At 27.8% G+C, this 16,702-nt stretch overlaps 1 protein-coding gene across 1 annotated transcript; it reads right to left on the reverse strand.

Annotated features, from left to right (window-relative positions):
• Positions 1-2,100: 2,100 nt before the first annotated feature.
• On the reverse strand, positions 2,101-6,388 carry LOC105637656 (protein DETOXIFICATION 18). The gene is made up of 7 exons (XM_012221209.4): positions 5,935-6,388; positions 4,454-4,998; positions 4,238-4,324; positions 3,791-3,847; positions 2,820-3,058; positions 2,571-2,689; positions 2,101-2,474 (listed from the first exon to the last, which is right to left on the reverse strand). The coding sequence occupies exons 1-7, from the start codon at positions 6,229-6,231 to the stop codon at positions 2,343-2,345; spliced, it is 1,476 nt and encodes a 491-aa protein (XP_012076599.1). The 5' UTR covers positions 6,232-6,388; the 3' UTR covers positions 2,101-2,342.
• Between the last annotated feature and the right edge of the window lie 10,314 nt (positions 6,389-16,702).

Raw genomic sequence — 16,702 nt, forward strand, 5'->3', positions numbered from 1 at the left:
TATTGTGTATATTTTCGGTCTATAAAAATGTGGGAGTATCCAAATGGACGGTGGCAATTGATTTCTTAAATGCATTATCTGATGAATTGGTGACCACCGAAATAATTTTCCCTCACTTTATGTATATGTTATCTATATGTTCAACCAACACATTTATGTAGTTGTCAGTTACACGACGAAAAAGAAAAAAAGAAACGATAAGAGGAACGAGAATTAAGGACAATAAATATTAGTTGTCTTCAAAAATTATAACTCCTTGGAATTAAGAGTAATTTTAAAAATTATTCTTATTCATGATAATAAGACACAAAAAAATTTGAGTTTGTCACGATATCTTACTCATATTTTAATTAGAAATTGAGATAACAGTTGCGCCAATAATAAAAGACAATTTACATCTCCAATACTAAAGACTATTGTCGTTAATTTTGGAAACCACTTATGTCTCATATGGAAGATGAAATCATTTATGTCTCCTGTACTAATAACAAATATTATCATAAATTTTGGAAATGATTGACGTTCTATAGAAAGGATACAACTTACATCTTATATATTAAGGACAATTATTATCATTAATTTTTAGGATGATTGACGTCCTATATATAAGAATACAACTTTTGTCTTATATACTAAGAATAATTATTGTCATCAATTTTGGGGACAACTGATGTCCCATACGGAGGGGATAACTTTTGTCTCATATACTCATAACAAGTAAGTTATATATTAAAACGGAGGGAAACTAATAATCAAATACGTCATTTGGTGGAATGGTTTGGAGAGTCGAAAATACTTTTAGGTTAAGTGTACTCACTTAAGAGAAATCCTATATAGTCTCGTATAGAGGGAATAAATATTGTCCATCGAAAAATGAACGATTTATTAAAAATCATCCACTTAACCAGCGTACCATATTCTATAGGGATGCTCAGGGACAATGCTAACTATCCCCAAAAGTATTGGAAACGATTTTAGATATCCTCTAATGTACTTTTTTTTGTAGTGTTATTTATGACTTATTTGAATTCCAAGTCAAACTTAAATTGTTTACAACAATTGGCCATTTCAGATGATTCAGTCCTTCCATGTCTTTTCTCCCAAATTCAATCCAAAATCAAAGAAATGTGAAGTCATAATAGATTATTATATCAAAAGCCGAAAATATTATTTTTATATTTTTACTTGGAAGAATTAAGATTTACTTGAGGGAAGAGATGAGAAGATAGATATGCTAAAGGAATAGAATTAGGGTAAGTTGTATCATTTCATATGCATTTAACGTCTAAAATTATAAAAACCTAACGGAATGACAGTTTAGTTTAATAGACTCGAAATATAAGAGTATAACAGTCTATTTTAAAAAAAAAAAAGAGTAAATTAATTTTATTTTTCTTACAAAACATAAGGTGGAGAGACTCAAACTCGAAATTTTTCACTCTTCACATCTTCTACAAGAAGCAAGAAGACAAACCGGATCACACCGATTGGCAACCATTTTGTTTATTATATTGCGGAAAAAATGGATTAAAACAGAAATTTCTGTAAGCACAGATAAAGAACGTACAGTTGTTGTCTAATTCTTGAGTGTTCATTAAAAATGGATTGAAGGAAAAGTGAAGATTGACAACTTTGTGATATATTCATATAATTTTGTTGGAAAATATATTTTTTGGTCCCTACAATTTAAAATTAGCTATTATAGTCCTATGGTCAATGAAAAATGTAAGATTTGATCTGGGACGATACTGTTATAAAATTTAATAATTTAAGGACTAAAGTACTTATGTTTAAATTTATATGACTAAATTGTGGTGTAATTTAAAATGCCAAACTAAATTGTGATTAAAGCAAATAATAAATTATAATGAAGGACTAAAATGATGAATCATTAACATTTCTCATATATACGAATTAAAATTACTAATTTTGAAACTGTAAGGATCAAAGTGTATATTAACAAATTGCAAGGAGTAGTTTGTAATTTAATATAATTTTATAAAATTTAGAAAAAATCATAATGTCATCTTCATATTTTACCAAAAGTTACTATCTTACCATTAAGTACCTTGTAAGAAGACGGACAACTTCTATAAGGTCTTATGAAATAAAGACTTGTGAAATTAGTTTCCAATTACCAACAAAGTGTCGATCAGGGTAACAAGTTCAATATCCTCTAGAAGCAATTAGTTTGACATTCAAAGAAAGCGTGAGGATGCTTCCTGAGAAAATCTAAGAACAAAATGTTGATATAAAAGAAAAAATAAAAAAATTTTACAAATTTTTTATTATGTGTAAATCTTCAATGCTCTCAAAAACAAAATCAGTCTTCGTAACTCTAGTTAAGCCGAGTCCTCATTTTCACGATCTCTATCCATAGACATAGCTATTCTAGTCCATTTTGTGCGTAGTGTAATCACCAAGAGAGTGCAGGATTGGCAGAAGAGACCACATATTAAACCAATCCACAATCCCTGCTCCAAAAATATATCAGAAAAGCAAGAAACACCAACAACACAGTGATCAAAAATCAAAACTATATGCATTGTTATTTAAATGTTTTTTTTTACCTTTGTGTAAAACTTGAACTTAAATCCAAGGATGATTGCAATTGGCATTCCAATTAAATAAAATGTTGCTAGATTTGCGATAACCGCGAGATGTTGCCAGCCACATCCTCTAGCCACACCTGCATTAGTACATGGACATCATAATCAACACAGAGGAGGGTAGAGCAGAGAACAAAAAATGAAGTTGGTAGGAACGAAAGCTTCCTTCTTTATCAATTAGGAGAAGGAAAATGCAAGCTCTACTCTAACCTGATAAAATGCCTTGAAAAGAATCGAGCGCGATTGAGGTTGCAAGAAAGGGTGTCAATGAGGCAAAAGCATGAATTATAGTAGAGCTACTGCTAAATAATCCAGCCCAGATATTATGACCAAAGATTAGAACCAAAACAATCAATAGAGCAAAAAGAACAGAGATCTTTAGAGTCTCGGCCATTGCATGTTTAGCTCGGTCTGGATTGTTTGCTCCCAACTCATTAGACACTCTTGTGCTATCAAAACAATTTTCTAATTTCAATATCCATATGATAAAATGTATAGCACATGCTGTTGCTGAGAATATACATCATACAATGCTGAATAATTAAATTCACCCCAATCTTTTGCATGACTTTTCAATTGTATCCTTTCTTTTCTGTGGATTGTATCCCAATTTAAAAACTTACTAAAATTATACCAAAGTTAAAGTTGAAAACAATTTAATATTACTTTTATATTAACCAAAAGAGTAAAAGGTTAAATTGGCCTTTAAATTTACTATATTGTCAATTGAGTCTCTAAATTCTTATTAGAGCTTATTTGACTTTCAACATTGAAAATTTAGTTACTTGCAACATTAATTTTATTGCTATAGTTTACGAAATTGGTAAAATTGGAGAGCAGAATTGAATCCAATCGAAATTCGGAAACTAAATCAACAAATAGGATATAGTTTAAAGGATGGATTTTTTTTTTTAAAAAAAAAAAAAATTGAAGGCTAGTTTAACATTTTTTCCCCTTCTAATCAATATGAAAAAAAACAGTAATGTTGTTTTTGTCATGGTTGATACTAAATTTCTAAATCGATGTAAATTTCCACACAAAAATATATAAAATAAAATTGAAAAAATGGGAAAAGATTGAAACAATTTAACCATTAGTCCTCTATGTAACAATAGAAAACGAGTAATTTCAAAAAAAAAAAAAAAAAAAAATGTAAAACTTTGTTTCCCAATGGAACTAACCTCACAGCAGCACTGAGACCGTAAGCACTCATGAAAGCAACAGCTTCTGTGTTCACACTGAAGACATGAAACAATAAGACTACTAAACACAAAGGTCAAGCATCAAAAGACAAATTTAGAATAGACAAATGTGACTGTTTGGTATTTCTGTTTGAATTGCTGTTGAGAAAAACAATGTAAAAAATTTTTCATTAGAAACTATTAAAAATTGTTTTTCAGGGTGAAGCTAATAAGTTGTAATTAGTGCCCATCTAGCATTGCAATTAAGTTCTCTTTAGCTGATTACAATGTTTCAGGTTCAGCAACTCACCGTTTTCAAAAAAAAAAAAAAAAAAAAAGAAAACAAAATAAAATAAAATGAAAAGGCAGTTCTGAAAAACAATTCCCAACTCAATGCCAATTGCCAAATAGGCTCATACATATAATGCATTGAAGAGCAAAACCTACCACATAGCAATCAACGATGTAGTTACTTCTGAATTTTGCATCAATCCTGCTAGGAGCACCAAAATCTCAAAAGCACAGTACTCCAAACTAACAAAGAAAACAAATAAAAGTTGTAAAATTCTTAGGAATGGAAATCCATTGCATATCTATATATTGGATTTGAAACTAACAAATTGCAAAGAAATGAAAAAAGGTTATTGATAACGATTTTCTTACCATACCATTGCTGCAGAAGGCAAGGCAAGTTTCAAGTCTACAAGTATGTATTGAAAAGATTCGAGCGAAAATCCTTCCCATGTATGCTTAAATTTCTTATCATAAATAACATATAAAACCAAAGTAATGAATGATATCAACAATGAAACTGAAGCAGATACGGGCGCACCGATATAACCAAGAGATGTACAATTGACCAGTGCATAAGCCAAACCAATATGAATACAAGCTGGGATTCCAGACAAAAAAACAAGAGGCAAAACAACAGATTGTGTTTGAAGAAACCTCAGGATATTTTGCAGAAGGCCGTAAGCAAATAGTCCTGGAATAAGGTATCTTAAGTAAAGAGCAGCAGCTTTTGCAATTTGATGCTCTTGGTGAAGTAAGATTAGTATAGGTTCTGTGTAGATCCAAATGATGGATATGATAATAGAGAACATAATGGTTATTATAGAAGCTGCTTGTAAATATATTCCTAACATTCTGTATAGTTTCGCTCCAAATCCTTGACCACACAGTGTCTCAAGTGCGCCACTTAATCCTGTCTACATTTCAGAAGAGGAAATGGAAGAAAGTTAAATCTAAATTTGCCATTGGAACTAAGATACAGTAAAATTTGAGGGTTTTGATGGGCTAAAAATAGTACTTTCATGGATTCTCCAAACTTTATAGGGTAAAATTCTAATTTAAAAACCTTTGGTACCAACACTATTTTTAGTTATTGTTCACTTTTTTTCATAATTAAAAGACTATATTATCCTAATAATTTTTCAAAATACCAACACTATCCTCGTTTTTAAGGTAAAACTTCCAAACTAATTAATTCTCCAAAAATCATAATGAAATTATAAATTTGTGATCAAACCGTGTTGGTTTCATTTTAATTGCAACATTTGGTATTTTTATGAAAATTAAGAAAATAATTGAAATTCATTGATTTACTAAAAAAAGCACTGTACAATGTCTAAATTACAATTTCTAAATGTAAATATAAAAATAAATTACATCTAATGATTCGGATAAAGTTGGTAAAAATTAGTTATGTATTCTTAAAATCCTAAACTAGAAATTAAGGTGTAACAAGATAAAATGCCTATTTGTTGCTATTAAGGCGATCGGACATAGTATTTTTTTTTTTTTTCAAAAACTTCAATAAAATTCAAGAAAAAATTGAAATTTTTTTATTAATTTAAATTATATTAATCCATAAAAAAAAGCCACTTATCGAAAGACAGCCACAAACCAAAATCCATACCAAAAAACTAAAGTAGAACAAGTGGCTGAAAAGAAAAAAGGATAAAGCTGACAATTTTTTTCCAATTCTGTTGAATTTTTTGCACTTTATACGAAAAAAAAAATTATATGCTTTTAGTCTATAATTATTTGTCTCACAATGCAAAAAATCAAAATAAATGATTGAACAGAGAATTTAAACATTTTTGTTAGATAAAAAGTTCTGCAGAAAATCAGAGAGAGAGTACCGTAAAAGCGATGCCGGAGACGACGCACCAAGAGTTAGCGAGGGTGGCGCCGGCGAGCTGGAGCTCACCGAGTTGACCGGCGAACATGACGGAGACTAAAGGAATCAAGTAGTAGAAAGCATTAGTGAGGATCATGGGCAGAGCAAACAAGATTTGGTTCTTGACCTCTTGCAAATCCAATATTTTTTTCCACCATTCTTCATTATTGTTGTTGTTATTATTATTATTTTCTTCATCTCCGTCGATTCTTGGTACTAACAGTGGCTTCTCTTCTGCATTTGTATCTGATGACATCATCTCTCCCTAGCCTTCTTCTTCTATTCTCTTCTCTGCTCTTTACCTTTCGTATTTTTGTTTCTTCTGCTTTCTCTCACTTTATATATATGATGTCTCATGTTTTCCACGAGCTAAAGAAAACAAATTATTTTATGTTGTGTTTCTGAAATTTAAAAATAAAATACAAACTCGGAGCTACAGTTTTTGTTTTAATTTGATTTCTGTACAAATTAATAAATTTAATTACATTATAATTTTTACTTTTTTTCCTTTTTTTAACATATCCTTGTCTGAATATTTCGTTAAAATTTCATATTTAACTATTATTAAAATTAAATGCACTATAATTATTTACCAATAATCAAGGCAATCGGCTAATGTATAATTAGAAGATAGAATGTTGGTATTTTAATTTTGCTTTTTATTGAATTTAATTTAATTATAACATAGTATTTGACTAATATATTTATCGAGAAAAAATTAAATTAGGGTACTATAGTAAATTTTACTAAAAATAAATAGGACAATAGTTTAATATAGGATCAAAGGAGTACGAGAAATTCGATTTTATTTTATTTATCAATTTTGAGTTTAATACACTGAACATATATTTTAAATGATGAAAAAAAAATAAATTATTTATCAAATTGATATAATTTTGCAATTTTTTTTCAAAATATTATTGGGGGTTTTTAGCAATATAAGAAGAAAAAATATGAAATCGTTCAATTGTAAAAAAATTTCAAAAACGGAAATTAACGAGAAAAGAAACGAGAAACTACCTGCTCTGCTCCAAGCGATTTGAGAGCAGATGTTTTTATGTGGCTTTGCAATGCCTCTTCGTATCAAGCCACGTCATCTTAGCTACATTTTTTCTTTTTTTCTTCTCAAGTGCAACCTTTGTCTTCTTCTTTTATATACAATATTCTTTTTTGCATAATGCATACGTTACATGTTGTCTATGTTGATTGTATAGTTACTTTTTTATTTATATAATATTAAAATATAAGATTTATTTAAATTAAAATAAATATAAGTGATTAATTTGTAATACACTTTGCTATATAAACTATTTATAATACTATATTTTATGTACTTAATTTTATTTTATGTAATGAAGTACTCTCAGAATAATGTTCAACTAAATCTCTAAATCTAATCATTTAGTCTCTAATTTATAATTGCAGATTTTTAAAATTCTAATAGGTGCCTAAAAAGAAAATCACATCATCACTCAATCTCCAACCTCTACCTCAATTCCAAATCAATATCTATATAAGAAAAGAAAAGAAATGAGAAGCTGATCTGAATTGATAATGAAAATGACTTTAGCTACAGTAATAGTATTACTACTAAAAAAAAATATTAAGAAAATTAAAAATGTTTAATCATTAATAAGTATTTATTGCAAGTGAGAAAATAAAAAATTATTATTAAAAATAAAAATCTCTCAAAACATATTTAATAAAAAAATATTTCAATATACATAAATATATTAATGAAATATTATATATATTTTTAAATTAAAAATTTTAAATTATTTATCATTTATAATTTAATTATGTAAATTGTATTTGAAAATTTTACTTTATAAAAATTATATCTATTCAAATCTTACAAAGAGATTTGGTAATATATTAATGAACGAAACATGCGAACTGCCATTATTTTTTTTGAATATTAAATAATAATATAAACCTTTTCAATATTATTTGAAGCAGAGTAGACAATATAGTCAATTTTGAAGTTGCATTGAAGTTCCTTATAAGGCACACCAATTGTATTCTAAACCTAACTGAAAAACTTTACATTACGTGAAATTCTTAATTTAAACAATTTAATCAAAACCCTAATTTAAATATAAATTTAAAATCTTCTAATTGAAGTAATAAGAATTCCAAAGAATTGAACTTTATTAATTTATAGAAAACTTTCCTCCATAAAAATTGGATCAAATCTTTTGATTAAAAGTTTTAAATTAATTAAAATTCCTAATTTGAACGTTCTCTAAAAAAAATTTATACTTTCAGTATGATTAAGATCTTCTAAATTAATATAATAAGAATATGCATGAATTTAATTCATTTATGGAAATTTTAATTTTCCGTTTAAATAAAAGATTAATGAAAATTTTTTGTCAAGATTTTCAGTGTTCAGCTTATGAAATATTACTCCATCTGACATTTAATGAAATACTAATAAAACAGTCAATAGTTATTAGGACAACTAATAGATATTTTTTTAATTCATTAGAGCCTTTTATGAGCCGAATCAAATTAATGAAAATAACTGTGATCAAACTCGAGACCTTCTACTCCTTATATAAGTGAGAAGACTAATCAAACTATTATCTGATTGACAAAACAACTAATAGCCTACTAAAACAATCAAATTAATTTAACCGAATAAAACCTTGACGAAGAAGAGAGAGAGAGAGATGCAAAATCCATACGTAAAATGAAAATGACTTCTACTTAACTTAATATAAATCTGAACAAATTTAAATATAAAATAAATGCAAAATCCTTTAATTTGTTATGCATAGGATATTTTAATATATTTTTAATTTCACGAAAGGTATTCTTCACAATCCTAACTTTCTTCTCCCTATTCAAGTATTCATATTTTTATATGCCAGTTTTTGAAGACGTCATTTGATCGTTATTTGTGCTTAATACTTGTGATTTCGTATTTTTAATATAATAATTTTATATATTTAAATATAAGAATACACAATTAAATTTAAATATTAATCCTTAGAAATATTTTTTATAATTTAATATTGATATACTTTTTAAATATGATTTTTCTAATTTTTAATATTAAAAATATATAAATATTAGTTATCGTTATAACAATTGATTTATAAAAGTACTAGTCATTTAATGATGTAATTTAATAGGATTAAATTAAGTTCAAATATTAGTTTTTTTTTTTAATGTCATTTATAAAACTTTAACCCTTAAAATTTCTAATTTAGTTGGTAAGTTCAACTATTAGTTTAACAACACTTGGAGTTATGATATATTTCTTTTCCTAACCCAAAAGACTTTCTGAACTGGGAAAATGGAAAAAAGTGATTTCAAATATACAAGACATATATTGCAGAGGCGTGCGCGCGCATACATATATACATAGATGATAGATATGATATGATAAAACTTTTACAATAGGATTTTAATTTCTAAGAAAAATAAAATTTTATGGGATAAGAAAACTTCTCAATTAGATATATAATTTTGTATCATATTTATTAATATTTATAATATACATATAATATCAATTTCTATCACATATAATATGGACTTATGTACATGTATAATATTTTTTAATTGTTTTAAAAAAATTATTTCATAAATTTTAATTAAAGTAATTTTCTTGTTATAGAATCATCTTCCTAAAATAAAATTTATAATTACAATCTTTTGAAATAATAATTACTTGAATCCCATGATTATTTTTTTAAAAGTAAGCTCTATTTAGTTATTATATATATTAGGGAACATGTAAGCGATGGATATTAATTTTTTTAGTGGATCTTTAGATATTACAAAACTAGATTTGAATCCATGACTCTAGTGGGAGAAGAAGGAAATCAAGAAGAGAAGGGAAAATACGTCTTTTTCATCTAACATTTTCTCTCTAAATTGGAAGGATAATAGAAAAAAGGGTAATTACAGTAGATGTCATATTTTGAAACTTATGTTTAGAGAATATCAGTCTGACTTTTCAATTTAAATTATTGCCAGTTTAGGTTTATTTTTTACTTTTATGCCCTTTTTTATTTTGTTAGGAATTAGGTTTGTTAGTGAATCATTGTTTTAATTGCTTTGTATTTCCTTTTTTTATTAATTTTCTATTTTAATTATTAGTGTTTTAATTGTTTAATGTTTCCTTTTTTATTAATTTCCAATTTTAATTATCATTTCTTTTTTTAGTTTCTTTTCTTTTTCTGCTACCATCTTTTTGCGGCTTCCATTATTTTCAGCCTCATTCTTTCTTATTTTGTTGTCATCTATTATTTTCTTATCATTATTTGTCCTTTTGCTCTCGTTATATTCAGCTGCCAATTGTTTTTCTCATTGTTGATGTTGTTCCATGATTTCTTTTTGTTTTTCGGATTCTTTTTTTTTTTTTTTTTTTTTGCTATTTCATTTTTGTATGAGCATATCAGCGAATTAAGTTTTGTCGGAAAATTGTCACCGCCATGAATATTGTTTATGCTCTGTAGAGACAAGGTAGGACTCTTAATTATGTTTGAATTGATACTGATACAATATATATATATATATATACACACACCGTATTTACTTAGTCTAATATATATATGCTATATTTAATTGATTTTACAGTATGTACTGACATAGTATATATATACACACTATATTTACTGATATATATATATATATATATATATATATATATATATATATATATATATATATTCTGTATTTAATTGATTTTATAGTATTTATTGATACAGTGTGTGCATTATATTTATTAATACAGTATATACACTATATATATCGTGTATGTCTTATCTACCGTCGTTGTGATCGTCGCCGCAGGTCGTCATCCTCCTTGTTGAATCACATAAATTGCATAGGGATTTGCTTTTATAAATTTTGTAATTTTTTATATTCTTTTTTTTAGGGTTTTCTTTTTCTTAGTGTTTCCTTTTTTTTCCGTGTTTTCTTTTTTTTCGATGTTTCCTTTTTGACCAAATCTGTTAGTTTCATGTTGATTGAGGTTAATTTAGGTATTTTGTTTTATTTTTGTCCAAATGTGTTAGTTTCATATTATTTGATATTTTATAACATATACTAAAAACTGAAACAATAAATATAACATTTCCCTCACAGCCGAGGAAAATAAATTTGTTTTTCCTGTTACAGGAAAAACAAATTTATTTTCCTCCTAAATCCAAATATAAAGAAGAATAAGTATGTTTTATAATTTTCTTTTCCACTTATTTTCTCTCTCTATTTTTTTTTTTTTTTTTTGACTTTATTACACTTCGATGATGTTTGTTTTTGCAAATTCTTAATATTATGTACTATAATAATAAATATTGATAAATAAAATTTTAATAATAGGTGTTAATTTAAAGGTGCTTGATAGCTTGCCTAGAATAATATTTTGAAGCGACAATATTAATTGATTGGGTCCTACAATATTAATTTGAAAAAAATAATTAAATGTGGAAAAGATGAATTATTTGTATATTAAAAAATAATTTAATAACAGGTTACAGTTTTTTTCTCTCTAACAGTTAGTTATTTTAAATTTCAAAAACTCTATCTGTATATATTTATTTTACAGTTATTTTCTAAAAGGTGTTTTAAAATTATCTTTTGACTTTGAGAGACTAATCTTGTTCGGGTGGAGAAGCGATTATATTAAAAGTTCTTCTCAAAATGCTGACTCCACTGTACGACTCAATCTTGAGATCACAAGGTGGGATATATTAGATTATTTTAATAATCCGAGTAGCTCATGTGATTAAAGGGCTAGTTCTAATTAAAGTGACCCAAGATGATGGTTATTGGGTTTAATAGATAAGAGCCAGTTAGGATTTTAATACCATTCTTCTGTCTTATAAAAGATAAAGGAATCAACAGCTTAGGGTTAACACATAAAAGAAAATAAAAATATAGAGAGTATGACGGCTGCCTCAAACACATACAATGATAGCTTGTTTGAGAGAGCGTCAAAAGAAACTTCCGTAACTGTTGATAATTCTCTGATCATTGAGAGAAAACTTACGGACAAAAGGTGATAATTCTCTGACCATTGAGAGAAAATTTACGAACAAAAGGTCTGAGGAAGAAATATAGATCTGCTGTTACTGTGAGAATCGAGCTGCTGCAACGAGGTAATCCATAACATAGATCTGCTGTTATGGATCAAAATACGCTTTCAATTATTATATATTCTTATCAAATAAATTCTATGAACAATAAATTTAGACTGTATTAAAGATTATTTAACAGAATATAGTCCACTTCAACTGTTAGACGGAGCTGTCTTTGAGTTGTAAAATTTCAGTTTCACTATGTAACAACTCTGGACGAAATGCCACGCTACGATCACAGAGTGTTCTTTAAAGGTCAGTTTTTAGGTAGCTAGCGCACAATGTAATGTGATTGACACCCAAATTGTACATGGGAGGATAAGTTTTCAATAATGATTTTTTGGTTCGAGCACCAAGTTGAATTATGAATACCCAGCGGTCAAACAATGACTATATGAAACGGACGAATGTTAGTTGAATAAAGTTGGGTTAGGTGGCAATAATTTAATGACTGATAATTTGGTTTCAAATATTTGGTAAAGATTTTAGTAATCAAGTTCATGCACGACATAGACTGCATGCACAAATCATACTTCTAATTATAAATATATGAAAAAGGAAAATCTCCCACATAAAACCTAAACATGGCCCACAGAACCATAATCATCAAAGTTTGAAGCTGAAATGACCTTAGGCTGGCGTTATCTGTAACAATTTCCTTATTCCCAAATACCTTCTTCCTTCTTTCCTTGCATCAATTTATGATAGGATGGCTGAAAAGTAAAGTTATCCAGAATCGGGCTGCCAGACAATCATTGCCCAGAGCCTCTAATATTGATATCCGGAAAATGCACTTTTTACCAAAAATTTTTACGCTATACGGTGTATGAGGATACTGTACGGTCAGCCTTTAATATAAAAAATAATCAAACTGAGGACAACTCGTCTACTCCAACACCCTATAATCCCAATTCCCAACGGAAACACCAGTACAGCCCAAGGCCTAGATGAATTAGCACAATGCTTCTAGGAGCTTGATGCTGTTGTAATATCTTGTTAGAATGTGGTTCATGTGAAAAAGAAAGGTATACAATGTGAAAAAATATAAAGTTAAAATTGTGCCTCTAATACGAGATGGCACTTCCATTTATGACTTTTAAAAAACAGATTTTATTTTTATTTTTATTTATAAATAAAATTATTTATTTAATTTTGAATTTTTAATAAACAATTGTATTTTACAGCTTTTGTCTGTGTGAAACATTGCCAAAGAACAGTTTCTAAATGAATAGAAAACTGTCAGTCATCTATAAAATATGTTTCCTTCTAAACCACATATACATATACGTTTTAATCTCTCTTTTAATTTCCTTATTCAGAAATTCTTAGGAAAATTTCAGAAAAATTAATGTCTGCAGTTCTCAGACTTTGTTGTATCCTAAAAAAGTATTGTCATAACCCTTATTCATAATAGGGGCAATGAATTCTTGAAAGAAAGTATTTTCTTTCACGCCTCAGAGCCAAATAAATACTTACTATCATAACAGATACTATCTTGATGCTCTTTAGAATTAGGTTGAACTCTCAAATGGGGGTTAGTAAATGGTTCAACAAATATGATTAAAATGGTCAACTGGGTTAAACTAGTAAATTCGGTTCTGTGAATAAATTTAAATTTATTCAGTTATCGATTATTGGTTTGATTTAAAATTAAATTTAACTATATTGATCAAATTAATCAAGGAATAAAACATCATCGTTTCAGTGTTTAGAATTAAAAAAATAAATATTAGAGTTAATTTAGTTAAAATTTTTGGTTAAGATCAGTTAAACGAGACATTTCCACCGAAATTAACTTCCTTTCTTTTTTTTTTCCGGTGTAACTGATAAAAAATTAATTCCTCCAATTTGATTTGGTTAAATTCAATTAATTAAAAAAATAATTCGATTAAGTTAGTTCGTTTTATTGGTCAAATAAATCGAATACTCATCCCTAGTCACAAAAGCTCAAACCAAATTCCAAGACTCAATTTGACCCTTTCCATGGAAGTGCAATCGCAGTATATGGGGAAAGAGAAAGTTGCAAAACCAAGCGATAGAGACTCGTGGAGTGTTTTTTGAAAAAAAGGATGTTGATCGATGACCATGAAGCTATTGATAGCGATCTAAAAGTACCAAAATGAGACCGAAGATTAGGAGTTTAGCATTGGGATGAGTCTCTACTTTCTGAAGAGATTTCTACTGATGTTTTTCCTTCAAAATTCAAACTTCTAGCTTTGGGTAAGTATAACTGTATAATGCAAACATGGAGCCAAAAAGCCATTTGGTAACTGTAATTTCAAACCACCATGCAACTCTACAATGTCAACCAGTTCATTCTAGGCCAAGCCTTTCCTATAAATTATATGTTTTTCCTATAAATTATCCTTAAAAAACAAAACAAAAAATCATATGATAGCTTTACACACTTTCTCCATAAATTAACTTGAAAAAACATATTATAATTATAACAAAATTATTTTTTCTTATTATGGATGGAATTTTCTTTGCATAAATATGTACTGTACTCTTTATAATTACCCTTAAAAGAATTAATAAAATATATAGGTCAATTTGATTAATTGATCCATAAAATTCTGAATAAATTTAGAATAAAATCAGAATAAAACCGAAAATAGTTCCCTATAATCATCACAAACCTGTAAATATGAGTGGAAGAGAATTAATTTGCTAAATTTAGTTAGATGATCTATTATAACGTAATTAACAATATTTAGTTAAAAAATATCAAAAGTTTACCCTATAAATTAAACTTTAAACGTTAATCCATTAAACCCTAAAAGAACAAGTACCCTTGAAGGAAACCCTCCTAATCTCCTTTCTGAAACCCTCATTATTTTCCAATGGAGACCAAGAAAGTGAGCACTGCAATTATGGTAATGATGCTTGTGATGGTAGCATCAATGGAGGTCGGAGAGGCCTGGGAGTGGAAGTGGGAATGGCCATTTCAATCTATTTATAAACAGCACGAAAAGTGTTATTCAAAATGCTATAAAGAGTGCATGGGTTTTCAGAAAATAGCGACAGCTAAACTCTGCAAGGGCAGATGCACGACGGTTTGTCGCGGAGCGGGTAGGAGAATCGACGACCATAAAAATTAATTTCTTTCCCAAGAGAAAATAGGAGGAGGAGTAGAAAGTGAAGGAGGGGTTTCTAATTGTGGTATATTTGTTCTTTTTATTAAATATCTATATGCATGTAGCTATATGTGTATTTATTAAATAAATAAATAAAACAAAAAAAAAAAAAAAGAAAAGCTTCTTGTGTCCATACATAAAATATTTTTTTTGATCAAAATATCTTATATCGTGTTGTTGCAATTACACCATAATTTAATTTAATTTTATGTATGTATATTTTTCAATTTGACATGTTTGTTTGAAAGGTATCAATTTGACCTGTTAACCAATTGCACTTCAAAATAGATTTAGGATTAAAATTAATAATATTTTAACATTAAAGATTAGTCCTAAAATCCAAATTTCTATTTTTCCTATTAGGACTATGAATTAATTAAGTTACCGGTGAACTTCTCAAGACTTTACTTAAAAACAGCTCACAAGAACTCATTTAATAAATTTAACAAATCGAGCTATCGAACTTGTTTAACAAACGAGTCAAACTTGCCAACCTAATTTTTAAATGCCCATTTATCTTAGACCCCATTTCAAGTTTATATAAAAGCCCACTAATTGTCTCTCTTCTTCTGTGCAGTTCATTAGAGCTAGGCAAATTTTACTTTTGAACCTATCAAATAGAACTAATTCAATTCAATTTTAATTTCATGAATATTGAATTATGCTAAACTTGATCGAACGAACTCAATTTGATTCAAGTTGATTTTAAATATAAAAATTTGATATCGGTTAAATTTAAAATTGAACTCACTGTTTGTACACCTTTATTTCTCATCGATCCCTTGTGTCTTCTTCTCACTCTTTTTTTTCTCCGAAAAAGAAATTCTAACCGCCAACCGTCAATGTCACCAATTTTGCCAACCATCAATGTTACCAATTTTACTGAAATTTGAGTTATGTTCAAAAATTAAATTGGAATCCTTTTTTAAACATACCAAATATAAAAATATAGTAATTTAATTGACCTTTCTGAAATTTTTTGAATTTATTTATATCCAATAAGGCTCAAAGATGAATTACAAGCAAAATGAAATTCTTACCATAAATTTTCGACCTTTAAATTCAAATTTTTATTGACCTTAATTGAATTTTGGAAAAAAAATTCTTTATAATTTTTTTCATAAAATCTTATCAATAACCAAGCTGGAGCTAATCCTTCAAACCGAGGTTGTTACTATTATATTTGTGTTCTTGGTTTATTTGGATTTTTCTTTTGGAGAATTAATTATTTTATTGTAAAATCTTATATTTCTATATTTTCAATCCTATTAATTAATAAATATTATTTTTATAAAAATAATATCAAATAAAAAAAATAATAGTCCTGCTAATCCGGTGGTGATCTGATTAGTCTTATCACTTATGTGAGAAATGAGAGATCTCGAATTCAAGTCCTTCCGGACACATGTGTTTTTACCAATTTAGTGAGCTAAAGAAAAGGCTACTCCTTGTTGTACAGCTCGCAGTGTTATTCCGGCCCATAAAAGCCTCCAATGAATTA

The sequence above is a fragment of the Jatropha curcas genome, chromosome 7 (genome assembly GCF_041381405.1).
Source record: "Jatropha curcas cultivar XTBG-Jc1 chromosome 7, XTBG_Jcur_1.0, whole genome shotgun sequence".
NCBI classification, from domain to species: domain Eukaryota; kingdom Viridiplantae; phylum Streptophyta; class Magnoliopsida; order Malpighiales; family Euphorbiaceae; genus Jatropha; species Jatropha curcas.